Genomic DNA, 13,594 nt, shown 5'->3' on the forward strand with positions numbered 1-13,594 from the left:
GGTTGCTCCAGAGCTGTTCCTCCTTCCTTAAATCATCAGAATCATAATCCTCTCTCCAAACTTTAAAAAAAAAAATTTTTTTTCACTAGGGCACCTTGAGAGAGGAAAGGTACAGCCCTAAAAAGTATTAGCTGCAAGCAATGAGTTTGTATAAATCAGCATTTCTCAACCTCTACATTATTGACATTCTAAGTTAGATTAATTCTTTTTTGTGGGGATTGTCCTGTGCATTGTAGGATTTTTAGTGGCACTCTTACCCTCTACTACTAGATGTCTATAACAATCTCCCTCCCCCCAATTATGACAACCAAAAGTGACATCAGATATCATCAAATTGCCCCTGGGGTGGGGGATAGAATTTACTCCTAAGAATCAATGGTGTAGAGCTTTTATGAACAGTTTTACCTCAACAAATCTGGTTACTAAGTAATAATAAAAATAGAAATAAAAATTACCCATTTCAAAGCCTCCATCAATTAAGCCAGAAACAGAAGATGATATGTCAAATCTCTTTTCTATCTGAGTGATGGAACTTTTCATAACAACTCCACCGAGTGCCTTACACATAAAGCTGAGTGACAGGGCTACTAAGAACATCTATGAAAAAGCAGAAAGAAAAGTTAAAATGATTAATAAAAAGACTATAATGCTTATATATGCATAGAATTAAAAATGGCTTATCTTATTTACTTAAAAACATTATTTTTATCATAAAAAGCATACCCACCTTTCCTATATACCAATTGGTACTTTAACATTACCTAGTCCTTTAACATTACCATTGCTACGTTGATAAAGCGTCATTTTCTAATTTGGTTACAACATCAGGTAATTAGAACAGGACAGTCAAGGCTGTTATTTTTTATTTAATATTATTAAAGATTTCTAGATGATGTCTGAGATGGCCATGGTGATAAGATATTCTTTATTCCTTCATGAACAGTATAGACTAACTGAGAGGGAAGTGGTTAGACATTCTCAAAGGTGGCATTTCTAGGAATTCAGCTAGAAATGGAACTTTTTTTTTTAATTTATAAATCATCACTATTATTGGAGAACAAATTAAAATGAAAACAACAAATTATTCAATGTTCTAAAAAAATACTTTAACTCTAGTGGTTATAGGTGTTTTATTTTCAAATTAATTTTAACAAAATTTGTTGATTTACCCATAAGCAAATTCCTTTTAAATCTAGCATTAAAATATTATTTTGTTATTGACTGGATGTTTGTGTCACCACCAAATTCATATGCTAAAATCCTAAACCCTAATGTGATGATATTTGGAGATGGGTTCTTTGGGAATTAAGTCATAAAGATAGAGCCCTCATGATAGGGTTAGTGTCCTTATAAGAGCTTACTTTCTCTTTCTGTTCTGTGAGGACACAAGAAGGTACTATCTGAAAATGAGGAAGAGTGTTCCCACCAGAACCCAACAATGCTGGTATCCAGATCTTAAGACTTTCAGCCCCCAGAACTATGAGAAATAATTTCTGTTGTTTAAGCCACCTTGTCTGTGGTATATTCTTTATAGTAACCCAAGCCGATTCAGACAGGTCTTTCTCATTGCCTTCTACACCACTGCGGGTAGCACCATCATGTTCAGCCTATTAGATCTTTCTGCTTCTCCTCTCATCCTCCCTCTCAACACAGTAACTACAAAAATTCTTTCAAAATAAAAATTGGATCATGCCATTACTCCCTGTTTTCCCATCTCACTCTTAGTAATATCTAGTTTTTCCGATGGCCTACAAGACCCTAAATGATCTGTCCTCCCCACCCCAACTATCTGTTCCCCACAAGTATTCCCTCTTACTCTTCTGATCTCATCTTCTGTTACTCTACTTCTTACTCATTCCTCTCCATCCACACTAGTCTTCTTCTTGTACCTTGAGCATCCCAGGCTTATTATTTTGCCTCAGGTTATTCGTTCTTGCTTTTATTCCTACAAGGAAAACTCTTCCCCATAGTTATGTCCCTATCACTCACTCCCTCACATCCTTGAGGGTTTTGCTCAATGAAACTGTGTTGATATTTTGTCTAACTATAACCTAGTATGTGTCTTGCATGAGGTCATGCTTGGAAAAAGAGATAAAAGGCCCAATACAGCCGTTCCATGGCTGGAAAGATGTGTGTACTTTCATTCTGCATATGGAATTTTGATGAAGTTGAAAAGACTTGAGAAAAGTTGTAAATGTTACCACTTATTAGAAATAATTAAGCGTTCTTATATAAGATATAGGAAGTCATCCAAGAGTGAAACACAAAAGGTGGAATGATATCAAAATCAGTTTTACTAAATTGGTGAAGGGAACAACAAGACTCACAGGACAAAAATATTAAATTTGTCCAGCAGGATTAGAAAAAAATTGTATGAATATTTTCTTCAAGGAATGCCAATTAGGAATTCTTGTATAATTATTTACTGTATTTACATTATAAAAGAGAAATTAAAATTTTCAGGTTCTAATCATTTCCCAAAAATAATCATGTTACTGACATCAGAAATTAAGAAATGTAGATGGGAATGATGTCAGCAAGATGACAGAATAGGAGCCCCCAACCCACCTTCCCCCATGGATACATAGATTTAACAACAACAACTGAACAAATACCTCTATGAGAAATCCAGAAACCACTTAAAACATTTTTGCATCCTAGAGAGTGTGAAGCCAACCATGCAAGCCCAGTAGGAAAATCTGTCACTGTCAACTTTCTTGCCAACTGGGATAAAACCCCCAACTCCTATATTCTCTATGGGGACTTAAAGCAGTAGAACTTATATCCAATGTTCTGACTTGTAAGGGGGCTGCATGAGGGACCAGTTTGTATCCAAGTACTGACAAGAGTAGATGGCCAGATTTGAGGCTCTGGGAACAAAGACAATAAACCATGCACCAGAATCATGTAGTACCATGGATAGACACTAGGTGGAGAACCAGTACTGTAGTTTACTAACACAGGGAGGCTGCAGTATCTCAGACACCAGGAAGAACTTCTAAGTAGGCACCAGCAAACTTCTTCAAATAGCCCGGGGAGGAAACACACCCAGAAAAAAGTTGAGAGGTCTAGAGAATCTCTAGTCTGGCTAAGTAGTGAAACTTATCCCTGTACAAAACCACAGAGAATTGGCTGATTCTTCAAATGCCAAAATTCCAACAAGAAATAATAAGACATATAAAGAAACAGGGGACTACAACACATTTAAAAGAAGAAATTAAATCTCCAGAAATTGTCCCTAAAGAAATGGAGATATATGAATTGCCAGAAAATGAATTCAAATTTACCATCAAAGGGATATTCAATGGATTAAAATACAGAATAAATATACCTCTAAATGAAATCAGAAAAGCAATGCATAAGCAAAGTGAAATTATTAATGAAGAAATAGAAACTAGGAAGAAGAACCTAAGAGAAGTTCTGGAACTGAAGAAGATATTGCCTGAATGGAAACTTCACTAGAGAGATTCAAAATTAAACAAAAAGAATCAATAAACTCAAAGACTGACCCAAGGGGAAAAAAATTAATAAAAATGAAGAATATAAAAGACCTATGGTACACCATCATGAAGCAGAACAGTATATGCATTATGAGAATGCCAGAAGAAGAAAGAGAAAGAGGCAGAAAAATTATTTGACGACAATGGACCCAAATTTTCCTAATCTGAGTGAAGAAATTTTAGGAATTTAAAGAAGTTCATCTAGGATAAAATATAATGAGACCTACACCAAGACACATCACAATCAAATTGTCAAAAGTCACAGACAAAAAGAAAATCTTGAAAGCAATAGGAGAAAAGTAACTCATCACACACAAGGCAATTTCCATTAGATTATTGTCAGATTTTTCAGCAAAACAACCTTTCAGGCTAGAAAGGAATATAATATAATATTCAAAATATTGAAAGTAAAAGACTGCCAACCAAGAATACTATATCTGGCGAAATTGTCCTTTAAGAGCAAGGAGAAATCAAGACTTACCCAGATAAGTCAAAGCTGAGGGAATTCATCACACTGGATCTGCCCTACAAGAAACACTGAAGGATCTACAAGTTGAAGTGAATGGGTGATGAATAGCAACACAAAACGATATCAAATGAAAAATTCCCTAGTAAAGGAAATATAAATTCCTGTATTATTGTAATGTAGGTGAGTAAATCACTTATAAATCTAATTTAGATTTTTAAAAGCATAAAGAGTCAATGTAAATTTATGTTAATGGACATGCAATATAAAAAGGATAATTGTGTCATTAACAACAAAGTGGGATGGAGGCAAATACATAAAAGTATAATTTTCATATACAGTTGAAGTTCAGTTGTTCTCAGTTTAAAATAGAGAACTGGGTGACTCAGTCGGTTAAGCGACCAACTTCAGCTCAGGTCATGATCTTGCCATCTGCAAGTTTGAGCCCTGCATCAGGCTCTGCGCTGATAGCTCAGAGCCTGGAGCCTGCTTTGGATTCTGTCTCCCTCTCTCCCTGCCCCTGCCCCATTCATGCTCTGTCTCTGTCTCTCGAAAATGAATAAACATTAAAAAAAATTTAAAAATGGGGTGCCTGGGTGGCTCAGTTGGTTAAGTGTCCGACTTTGGCTCAGGTCACGATCTCATGGCTCAAGCCCACATTGGGCTCTGTCCTGAATGATTGCTCAGAGCCTGGAGCCTGCTTCAGATTCTGTGTCTTCTTCCCTCTCTGTCCTTCCTCTGCTCATGCTCTGCCTCACTGTCTCTCAAAAATAAGTAAATGTAAAAAAGAATTTAAAAAAATAAAATAGATGGTTATAACTTTAACTTGTTTTATGTAATTGCAATGGTACCCACAAAGAACATGTCTATAGAATATACATAAAGGGAAATGAGAAGAGAATCAAAACATGCCATTACAAAGAAAGAAAGAAAGAAAGAAAGAAAGAAAGAAAGAGAAAGAAAGAAAGAAAATCAGCAAGAGAGGAAATGAGAAAAATTTAAGAAAGGAAGAAAAACAATTGACAAAATGGCAATAGTTCTTTTCTATCCACAATTACTTTAAATGTAACTTGATTAAGTGCATCAATTAAAAGACATAGATTGTCTGAATTTATTTAAAAAATAAGATTCAACCATATACTGTCTATAAGAGATTCACTTTCAATCCAGGATACCAAAAGGCTAAAAATGAAAGGGTCTGTAATAACCTGGATGTTTCTGTCCCTTGAAAATTCATATTGAAAATCTAATCTCCAAAGTGATGGTATAAAGAAGTGTGGCCTTTGGGAGGTTATTATGTCATAAGGGCAGAGCCCCCATGAATAGGATTACTGTCCTTAAAAAAGAGACCCCAGGGGGACTGTCATGCCCTTTTTCCATGATATGAAGACACAATGAGAAAACAGCCATCTGTGAATCAGGAAAAAGCCATCTCCAGTAACCTAATCTGCTAATACCTCAGTCTCGGATTTCCCAACCTCCAAAACTAGGAGAAATAAGTTATTATTATTTAAGCCACCCAGTCTATGATTTTTTGGTTATAGTTACCCCCACAGGTGAGAAAGAATATTTTATGCAAACAAAACCTAAAGAAAACAGGGATGACCATACTTTTGGCAGACAAAATAGTCTTTAAGCCAAAAAGTATTGCAAGAGACAAAGAAGGACAATATAATGAGAAAAGGGTCAATCATCAGGAAAATATAACAATTATAAATATGTATCTAACAGTAGGGCACTCAAATACATAAACACTGACAGAACTAATAGTAGAAACAGAAACATATTAAGAATAAGAGATTCAATACCCCACTTTAAATAGTACAACCAGACAAAAACCAACAGGGAAACAGAAGACGTGAACAACACCATAAGCCAATTGCACCCAGACATTTATAGAACACTCCATCTGTCAGAATATACACTCTCCTCAAGTGTACATGAAACATTTTTCAAGACAGACCATATGTTAGGTAATGAAGCAGTCTTAACAAATTTAATAAAATTGAAATCATACAATGTATTCTCACTGACTGCATGGAGTGACATTAAAAAATAATAGCAGAAGGAAACCAGGAAAACCCATAAATATGTAGAAATTAAACAACATCACCAAAAGATCAAAGAAGAAATCACTAGAGAATTTAGAAAAAATCTGGAGACAAATGAAAATGAAAACACAACATACCAAAACATATGGGATGTAGTAAAAGCACTGCTAAAATATAAGTATATAGTGATAAAAGATAACATTAAAAAAACAGAAAGATCTCAAATCAACAACCTATACTTATACCTCAATGGTCTAGAAAAAGAAGTAAGCCCAAAGTTATCAAAAATAAGTAAATAATCAGGATTAGAGGAAAGATAAATGAAAAAAGGAATAGAAAAACATCAATGGAACTACGAGTTGGATTCTGAAGAAATCACCAAAATTGACAAACTCTTAGATTAACTGAAAAAAAAAAAAAGAGGAGGCTCAAATAACTAAAATTAGAAATTAAAGAGAAGACATTACAAATAGTATCACAGGAATAAAATAAATTATAAGACACTGCTATGAACTGTTATCTGCCAACAAATTGGGTAGCCTAGAAGAAATGGATAAGTTATTAGAGAAACAAGTTACCAGTATTGAATAATGAAGAAATAAAAAAATCTTTAACAGACCTATATCTAGTGATGAGATTGAAGCTGTAATTAAAAACCTCCCAACATAGAAATCCCAGGACAGTTTCACTGGAGAATTCTACCAAACATTTAAAGAATTAATGGTAATCCTTCTCAGATTCTTCCAAAGAATTGAAGAGGGCACAAATTCATTAAATGAGGCCACATTACCTGATATCAATGTCAGACAAAGACATCACAAGGAAAGAAAACTACAGACCAATATCCCTGAAGAATATTGATATAAAAATTCTCAACAAAATACTAGTAAACAGTGTCCAACAGCACATTAAGAGGATCATACATCATAAACAAGTGGAATTTACAATTAGAATGCAAGTCTGACTCAACATATGAAAATCAATCAATGTAATACATCACATTAACAAAATGAAGAATAAAACCACAATCATCTCAATAGATACAGAAAAAGCATTTCACAAAATTCAACACTCTTATGATAAAAGCACTCAACAAACTAGGAATAGAAGCAAACTAACTCAACAGAATGAAGGCTGTATATAAAAAGCCCATATCTAACAGACTCAATGGGGAAATATTGAAAACTTTTCCTCTGAGATTAGGTACAAGGCAAGAATGCCAACTCTAGCCACTACTATTCAATGCCATACTGGAAAGTCTAGCCAGACCAATCAGACAAGAAAAAAAAAATTAAAGGCATATAAACTGGAGAAGAAGTAAAATCATATTTTTACTATATTATTTATTTATAATTATACTTCCTACTTATTTATAATTTATGTAATTTATACTGTTACTACTATTTGCTCACAGATGACATGATCTTATATGTAAGAATCTATAAAGATTCTACACACAAAAAACTATTAGCACTAATAAGCAAGTACAACAAAGATACAGGATAAAAAATTAACACTCAAAAATCAGGTGTGTTTCTATACACTGAAAATAATTAATCTGAAGAGAAAATTGAGAAAAGAATACCATTTATGATAGCATTAAAGTAATAAAATATTTAAGAATACACTTCAACAAAGATGGTGAAAGCCTTGTACACTGACAACTACAAAACATTGCTAAAGAAATCAAAGATCAAATAAATGGGACATCTGTGCTAGCAGACTGGAAGATGCGATATTGTTAAAAGGTCCGTATTACCCAAAGGTAAAATGTGCAACCTACTAAGTGGGGGTATGTTGATGATGAAGGGAGACATGTTAAACAAGGAAAGATGTATGTTTTCATGTATTGAGTGGGATACCCTAACTAACCACCTGTCAGTTTTCCCTGGGACCTCTCACCAGTGTGTTGTGGCTTGAAGCACCCTTGGAGCCACTTCCATGCTTTTCAGTTTTCTTCTCCTGCACAAGTCTTAGATTAGGATTTTTTTCTAATTCTTTTTACTAATTATCTTTCAGAAAACCCTCATGGTTTCTGATTTACAGAATATATCTCTTGTTTTCTAACACAGTTATGAGTTGCTTTTAATACCTCTTAGACTATTTATTAAAATTGGAGGGAGGAAGAGGTGGCTTCTGCCTTATTATTCTTAGCCTGCTATGAAGAATTGGAAGGCTTCAAGTTAGAGCTCTCTTCTAATGAATAAATAGAAAAAATGTCATCAGGCTCTCCATCAAACTCAGATGCCTGACACATAATGAGCAAATACTCAATAAATGTTTTTGGGTTGTTGAAAAAATTATTATTCCTCCAATTCAGATTATAAATCTGGTACACAGTCAACATGTAGTGAAACCTCTCATTTCTTGGTTTCCTCAGTTCTTAGATGGCAATTATTACAACATGTTTATTATAATAAACAATGAGGATTAATTGAAAAAACATACATAAAATTTTTGACTTGCAGAAAGTGCTAGCCACACAGAAAGCACTCACAAGTGTGTTTTTATTACCATTGCGAACTACCATCAACCAGTTTTTAGGTTTAAGTTCATTTAGACCAAAACAGGATTTATGATCATTTAGCTAAATACAGTTTTATGCCATGCACTATTATAGGCATTGCAGAATCAATAATGAGTATATTGACAATATGATTTATTGACTATTTAAGAAATACAAAAGTGAACTCTCATTTAAATGCTGACCATCAAGCTCTCATTTGTGAAATCAAAGAAGAAAATTTCGAAAAGTAATGGAACATATCATTAAAGCATATGTAAGTATAACTAAATACAAACTCTGTCCTGTAGAAGAAGGAATTTCTAAAAGTTCAGAGAAAACTTTTGTATAGTCCATGTCTCCAATCTTAAAAGGAAAATTAGCTCAAGATAAGAGAGGGACCTAAAAAAGTAAAAATCTCACAGTATAATTCTAAATTCCTTTTACAAATAAGAAAAAGGTAATAGATGGAAATACATAGCCATCATAGAATCTCTCCAACGAGCTGGGATTTTAGAAGGATATGAAATGAATTAATATAGATAGATTTATAAATGAGCTTTAAAATTTTTTTTAATGTTTATTTTTGACAGAGTGAGAGCAAGAGCGAGCGAGAGAGCATAAGCAGGGGAGGGGCAGAGAGACAGGGAGACACAAAATCCGAAGCAGGCTCCAGGCTTTGAGCTGTTTGCACAGAGCTTGATACAGGTCTTGAACTCATGAATGGTGAGATGATGACCTGAGCCAAAATTGGACATTTAACTGACTGAGCCACCCAGCTGCCCCAAATTGGGTTTTCTTTTAATCTATAACCCTATAAGATGGGCATTTTTAAATCCTATTCCTAACACAGAACTGAGGTTCAGAGAAAGAATGACACGATGATTTTCTTAGAACTTAAAAAAAAAAATCAAAAGGAATAAGAAAGCTGAAATCTTGAGTGAAAAACATGTAAACACCTGTGCCATTAGGTAGAGAATTTAAGATTGAAAGATTTCAAAATAGAGATATAAATGTTCACAATTATCAAATAGAGTTTAAAGTATCACAAATAGAAAGAGACAACTGGCATGCAGATAAGAGATCAAATTGATATTTACCTGCAATCATGGCAAGTCAGTCCTTTAGCTTTTTGGCAAGAGTTCTGGAACTGAAGTGTGAAGACAGTTCCAAGTTTCCAATGGTTACAAGTACAGCCAAGATTAACTCCGCTAACTCATCTGAACCTCAATTCATTTACTCAGCATTTATTGAGCAACTCCAATACAGCAATTACTCTGCTATATCTTGGAGTTGAGACAGGTGCAGAGTAAGAAGGGCAGAAAAAACTAGATGAAATAAATGTCCCAAATGAACTAGTAATTTCCTGGGGCAAAAACAATAAATAATTCCAGCATAATAATGTAATGAGTACTATAAATTTATAATGTTATGAATACATAGAAAAGATGATTAATTCTGTCTATAATGGTTAAAGTTTCTATAGGTGTGGTGACATGTGAAGTCTTTAAGAGATAATAGAAACTGGGGTGCCTGGGTCGTTCAGTCAGTTAAATGTAGGACTTCAGCTCAGGTGATGATCTCGCAGTTCATGGGTATAAGCCCCGCATTGAGCTCTGTGCTGACAGCTCAGAGTCTGGAGTCTGCTTCAGATTCTGTGTCTCCCTCTCTTTCTGCCCCTCCCCTGCTCATGCTCTCTCCCTTTCTCAAAAATAAACAAACATTATTTTTTTTTAAAAGAGATAATAGTAACTTAGAAATTGAAGAAGAAACACATTTAAAACAAAAAAGGAAACACATGAAAAATTTGAGCAGTGGAAGAACACAGATCATTTGAAAAACAAAAAGAATATCTGTTAGGTGGAACATTAGAAATACGCAGACACTGGGAGATGAAATTGTATTTTTAAATGTAACATAAGGAGATCAAATTTTAGAGGGCCAATTCTGATATCCCTGTGGAAGATGGACTTATGACAAATTTATTTGAAAGCTGATTTCAGAAAATAAAGATGAGTTGGAAAGAAGGAAACAAAAAATCACAGACACTTTGGAGTTTAAGAGGAGACTCAATAAGATGTGGGAATAATAGAAAATGAGTTTTCTGATCTTGTTTTCTAGGTTTCTAGTTTGGATAACTGTATGCTATGAGCAATAATTATGAGCAAATAACTATTATTGCTATTTGGGATGAGAAAAAGAGAGGTTTTGGGGTTAAAAACAATGAAGTCACAAATCAAGTTTGAGATACCTAAAAATAAACATACATCAAGCAGACACATCTGGCAGGTTTGGGGCTCAAGAGAGAGTTTTGTCTGGAGGTCCTTTGCAGATTTACTAGAGAATAGCTATATAATCCATTTTCAAGTTTATTCTGATGAGGGACTCTGCGGCAAGCTGAGGGCAAAACATAGGCTAACATTACCACTCTCCCCCAGGTGGAATGTGTGTGATATTCCTCGGACACTTCTGGCTACCCAAAAACAAAGGAAAGGAGTTTAAGTGCTTGCCACAGTAATGTGGAAAACTAAGAAAAATAAAAAAATTAAATTCCCTTACTGCCTATTACCCAATGACAAGTCCTTGAAACCCTCAGAATGACCTCCCTCTAGGATCTCAGCTGCTTCAAAGATGACACTTTGGTAGGGGCAAAAGAGAATCTTAGTTTAACATTATCTCAACCTTGAGTATCTTGTAAGTCTACTTCCTGTATCTCTACTGTCCCAAGGTATGTGCTGGCAATCATACTCCAAACTTACGACCCCCTGATATACATCTGAAGGGTCTCATGATGGATGTTTTATTAAAAGGTAATAAATGGCATTTTCCTAGCAACACCTAGCCCCTCAAGGTCCTGGAAACCTTGCTCCCAAAATATCTTAGAGACTTACTTTACCCCTAACCCCCTCCCAAACTGAGGGTATATAATGAGTTACCTGTCACTACCCCAGCACAGCTCTTCTTGCCCACAGGGCCTTTTCCCATGTTTTAATAAAATGGCCTTTTTGCACCAAAGATGTCTTCAAGAATTCTTTCTTGTCTCTGGGCTCCAGACCACCCCACCCAACATCACCCCAAAACTTCATCAATTCCATTAAAAAATCTCATACCCTTTTTAAAAATATTCCTGTCCTTTCCACTACAAAGTGAGAGTTGTTTACATTTGCATAAATCAAATCTTATTTTTTGCATCACTTCTCAAGTATCCTTAGCAGGCTATATTATTCTCACTTTTCAATTTGTTTTTTCAGAGTTTTGTTTCAGGCTCTCTCTTTTTTTTTTTTTTTTTTTTTTTTTTTTTAACTCCACATACTCTTTCTAGGAAAGCTCCACAATTGCCATTGTTTTTATTACCACCTAGATGCTGATGATTACCAAATCTATATCTTGAGCCAAGACTGCTCTTGCTGAATTTTAGATGGCTTTTCCAAAGTGCCTACATTTGAACTCCATTCAGGCTCTTCATTGTTATGCACAGATCTCACTGTCTTCTTCCTCATTTTTCACCTCCTTTTCCTGGATCATCACATTCAACCTGCTGCCCAGGCCAGAGCTACTCTCTTATTGATTACCTCCAATCAATATTCCAAAGCTAAAAACGTAACCTTATAAATATCTCTTTTCAACATACTTCACTTTATATTTCTACTTAAATGACCATCATCTTTCACCCAGATTACCACCTTTTCTAAGCAGTATTTCTCATTCCTCGTTGTTATTCTTTTCACACTGCAGCCAGGGTGATTTTTAAATATGTATAACCATTTCCATTTCTAAAAGACCTCAGTAAATTCCCACTAAACTAATCCTCCAACAAATAACAATTATAAAGTCAAAGGGGAAAACAAAATCACCTGGAGGAACACAGGGGAGGGCAAATAAAAGCAGTCAGACTCTGGATGGGAGATGATACTTAGAAGAAAATGGTTAAGGTTAATTTCTCATTCTTATGGCTTTGAGGTAAGGTCACAGTACCTTCAAAGCTAAAACTTTTTAGAAAAATTAGTCCTTTTAATCTGAAGAATAAAAAAGAAGAGTTTAGTTTAACCACAGTCACCTAAAAGTTAGGGGGAGATTCTTATAAAGAGATCCAGAGAAGGTAGGTGGTGGGATGGTGGGGGGAGGGGTGGAAAATTGGAAAATAGGGTGATTGTATACACTCATTAAATCTTTGTTGAAATTTAATCCTTCAATGTTTTCATTTTTATTCTTAGATTTCCTATGTTTCAAAACTTGTTTATTTTCCATGTTAATATGGTGATATAAGGCACTCTTAGCATGTTTTACTGAAAACCAAAATTTTCATGGTTGAAATCTACAAATTATTATTTGATTTTTTTTTGTTTTTAGTTATCTCTTGAAAACTACATCTAATGTTTTTCCTGCCTTTTAAGGTCAAGGTATACAGCTTTTAAATTAATCTTAATTCAAAAATATTTATAATGCAAAATTATTATGCTATTTGCTTTAGTGAAATAAATTTATTTTTCTCTCATCTTCATGCTGTGCAAAAGAATTTCTAGTTAGGATGCTTTGTGAATGTCTTTGTTGTTAGCTCTCAACTTCCATAAGTTTTAATTTAATTTAGAATTGACTGTAAATATTATAAATTTAATACACTATTTCCAATTAGGATTCGAGGACAATATACTGATGTGTTTCAGAAAAATTAGGCTTCAGATACATTCTTTCTCTCTTCACCTCATTTTATTTCATATCTGGATTCTCTATATCATATTTTCCCCCTTCTTTTTCCTTATACCTCTTTCTCTTTGCATTGTTTTCTTGTTGGCAAAAGAAGAAAACTATCCATGGACTTGGTGTGCATGTGATGCAAGAAAACAAAATCTACTTTGCAATGACAAAGTCTAGATCCAGATGCCCCTTTTCCCACTTAATAACCTAATAAAGATGGAAATGTTACACTGAACTTCAGTTGCCTCATACATACAAGAACAATATAACTTTTAACTTATTTCATAGAAGTACTCTCAGTTTGAAAGGAAATTATGTTCCTGAATTCATGGAAATGTTTGTGAACGTTTGTCAGTACACCAAACATATATGAAATTTG

The 13,594-nt window shown here is 34.4% G+C and overlaps 1 protein-coding gene across 3 annotated transcripts in view; it reads right to left on the reverse strand.

Moving 5' to 3' along the window:
• Positions 1-13,594, reverse strand: part of LOC121038851 (solute carrier organic anion transporter family member 1B3-like) — a 79,839-nt gene that overhangs the window by 36,780 nt on the left and 29,465 nt on the right. For all 3 annotated transcript variants that reach the window (XM_040488747.1, XM_040488746.1, XM_040488748.1), the window contains one exon: positions 456-597. In XM_040488747.1, coding sequence (XP_040344681.1) covers positions 456-597 — 142 coding nt within the window. The remainder of the gene's footprint in view (positions 1-455; positions 598-13,594) is intronic.

This window comes from Herpailurus yagouaroundi, unplaced genomic scaffold, assembly GCF_014898765.1.
Source record: "Herpailurus yagouaroundi ecotype Mexico unplaced genomic scaffold, PumYag 166, whole genome shotgun sequence".
NCBI classification, from domain to species: Eukaryota; Metazoa; Chordata; class Mammalia; order Carnivora; family Felidae; genus Herpailurus; species Herpailurus yagouaroundi.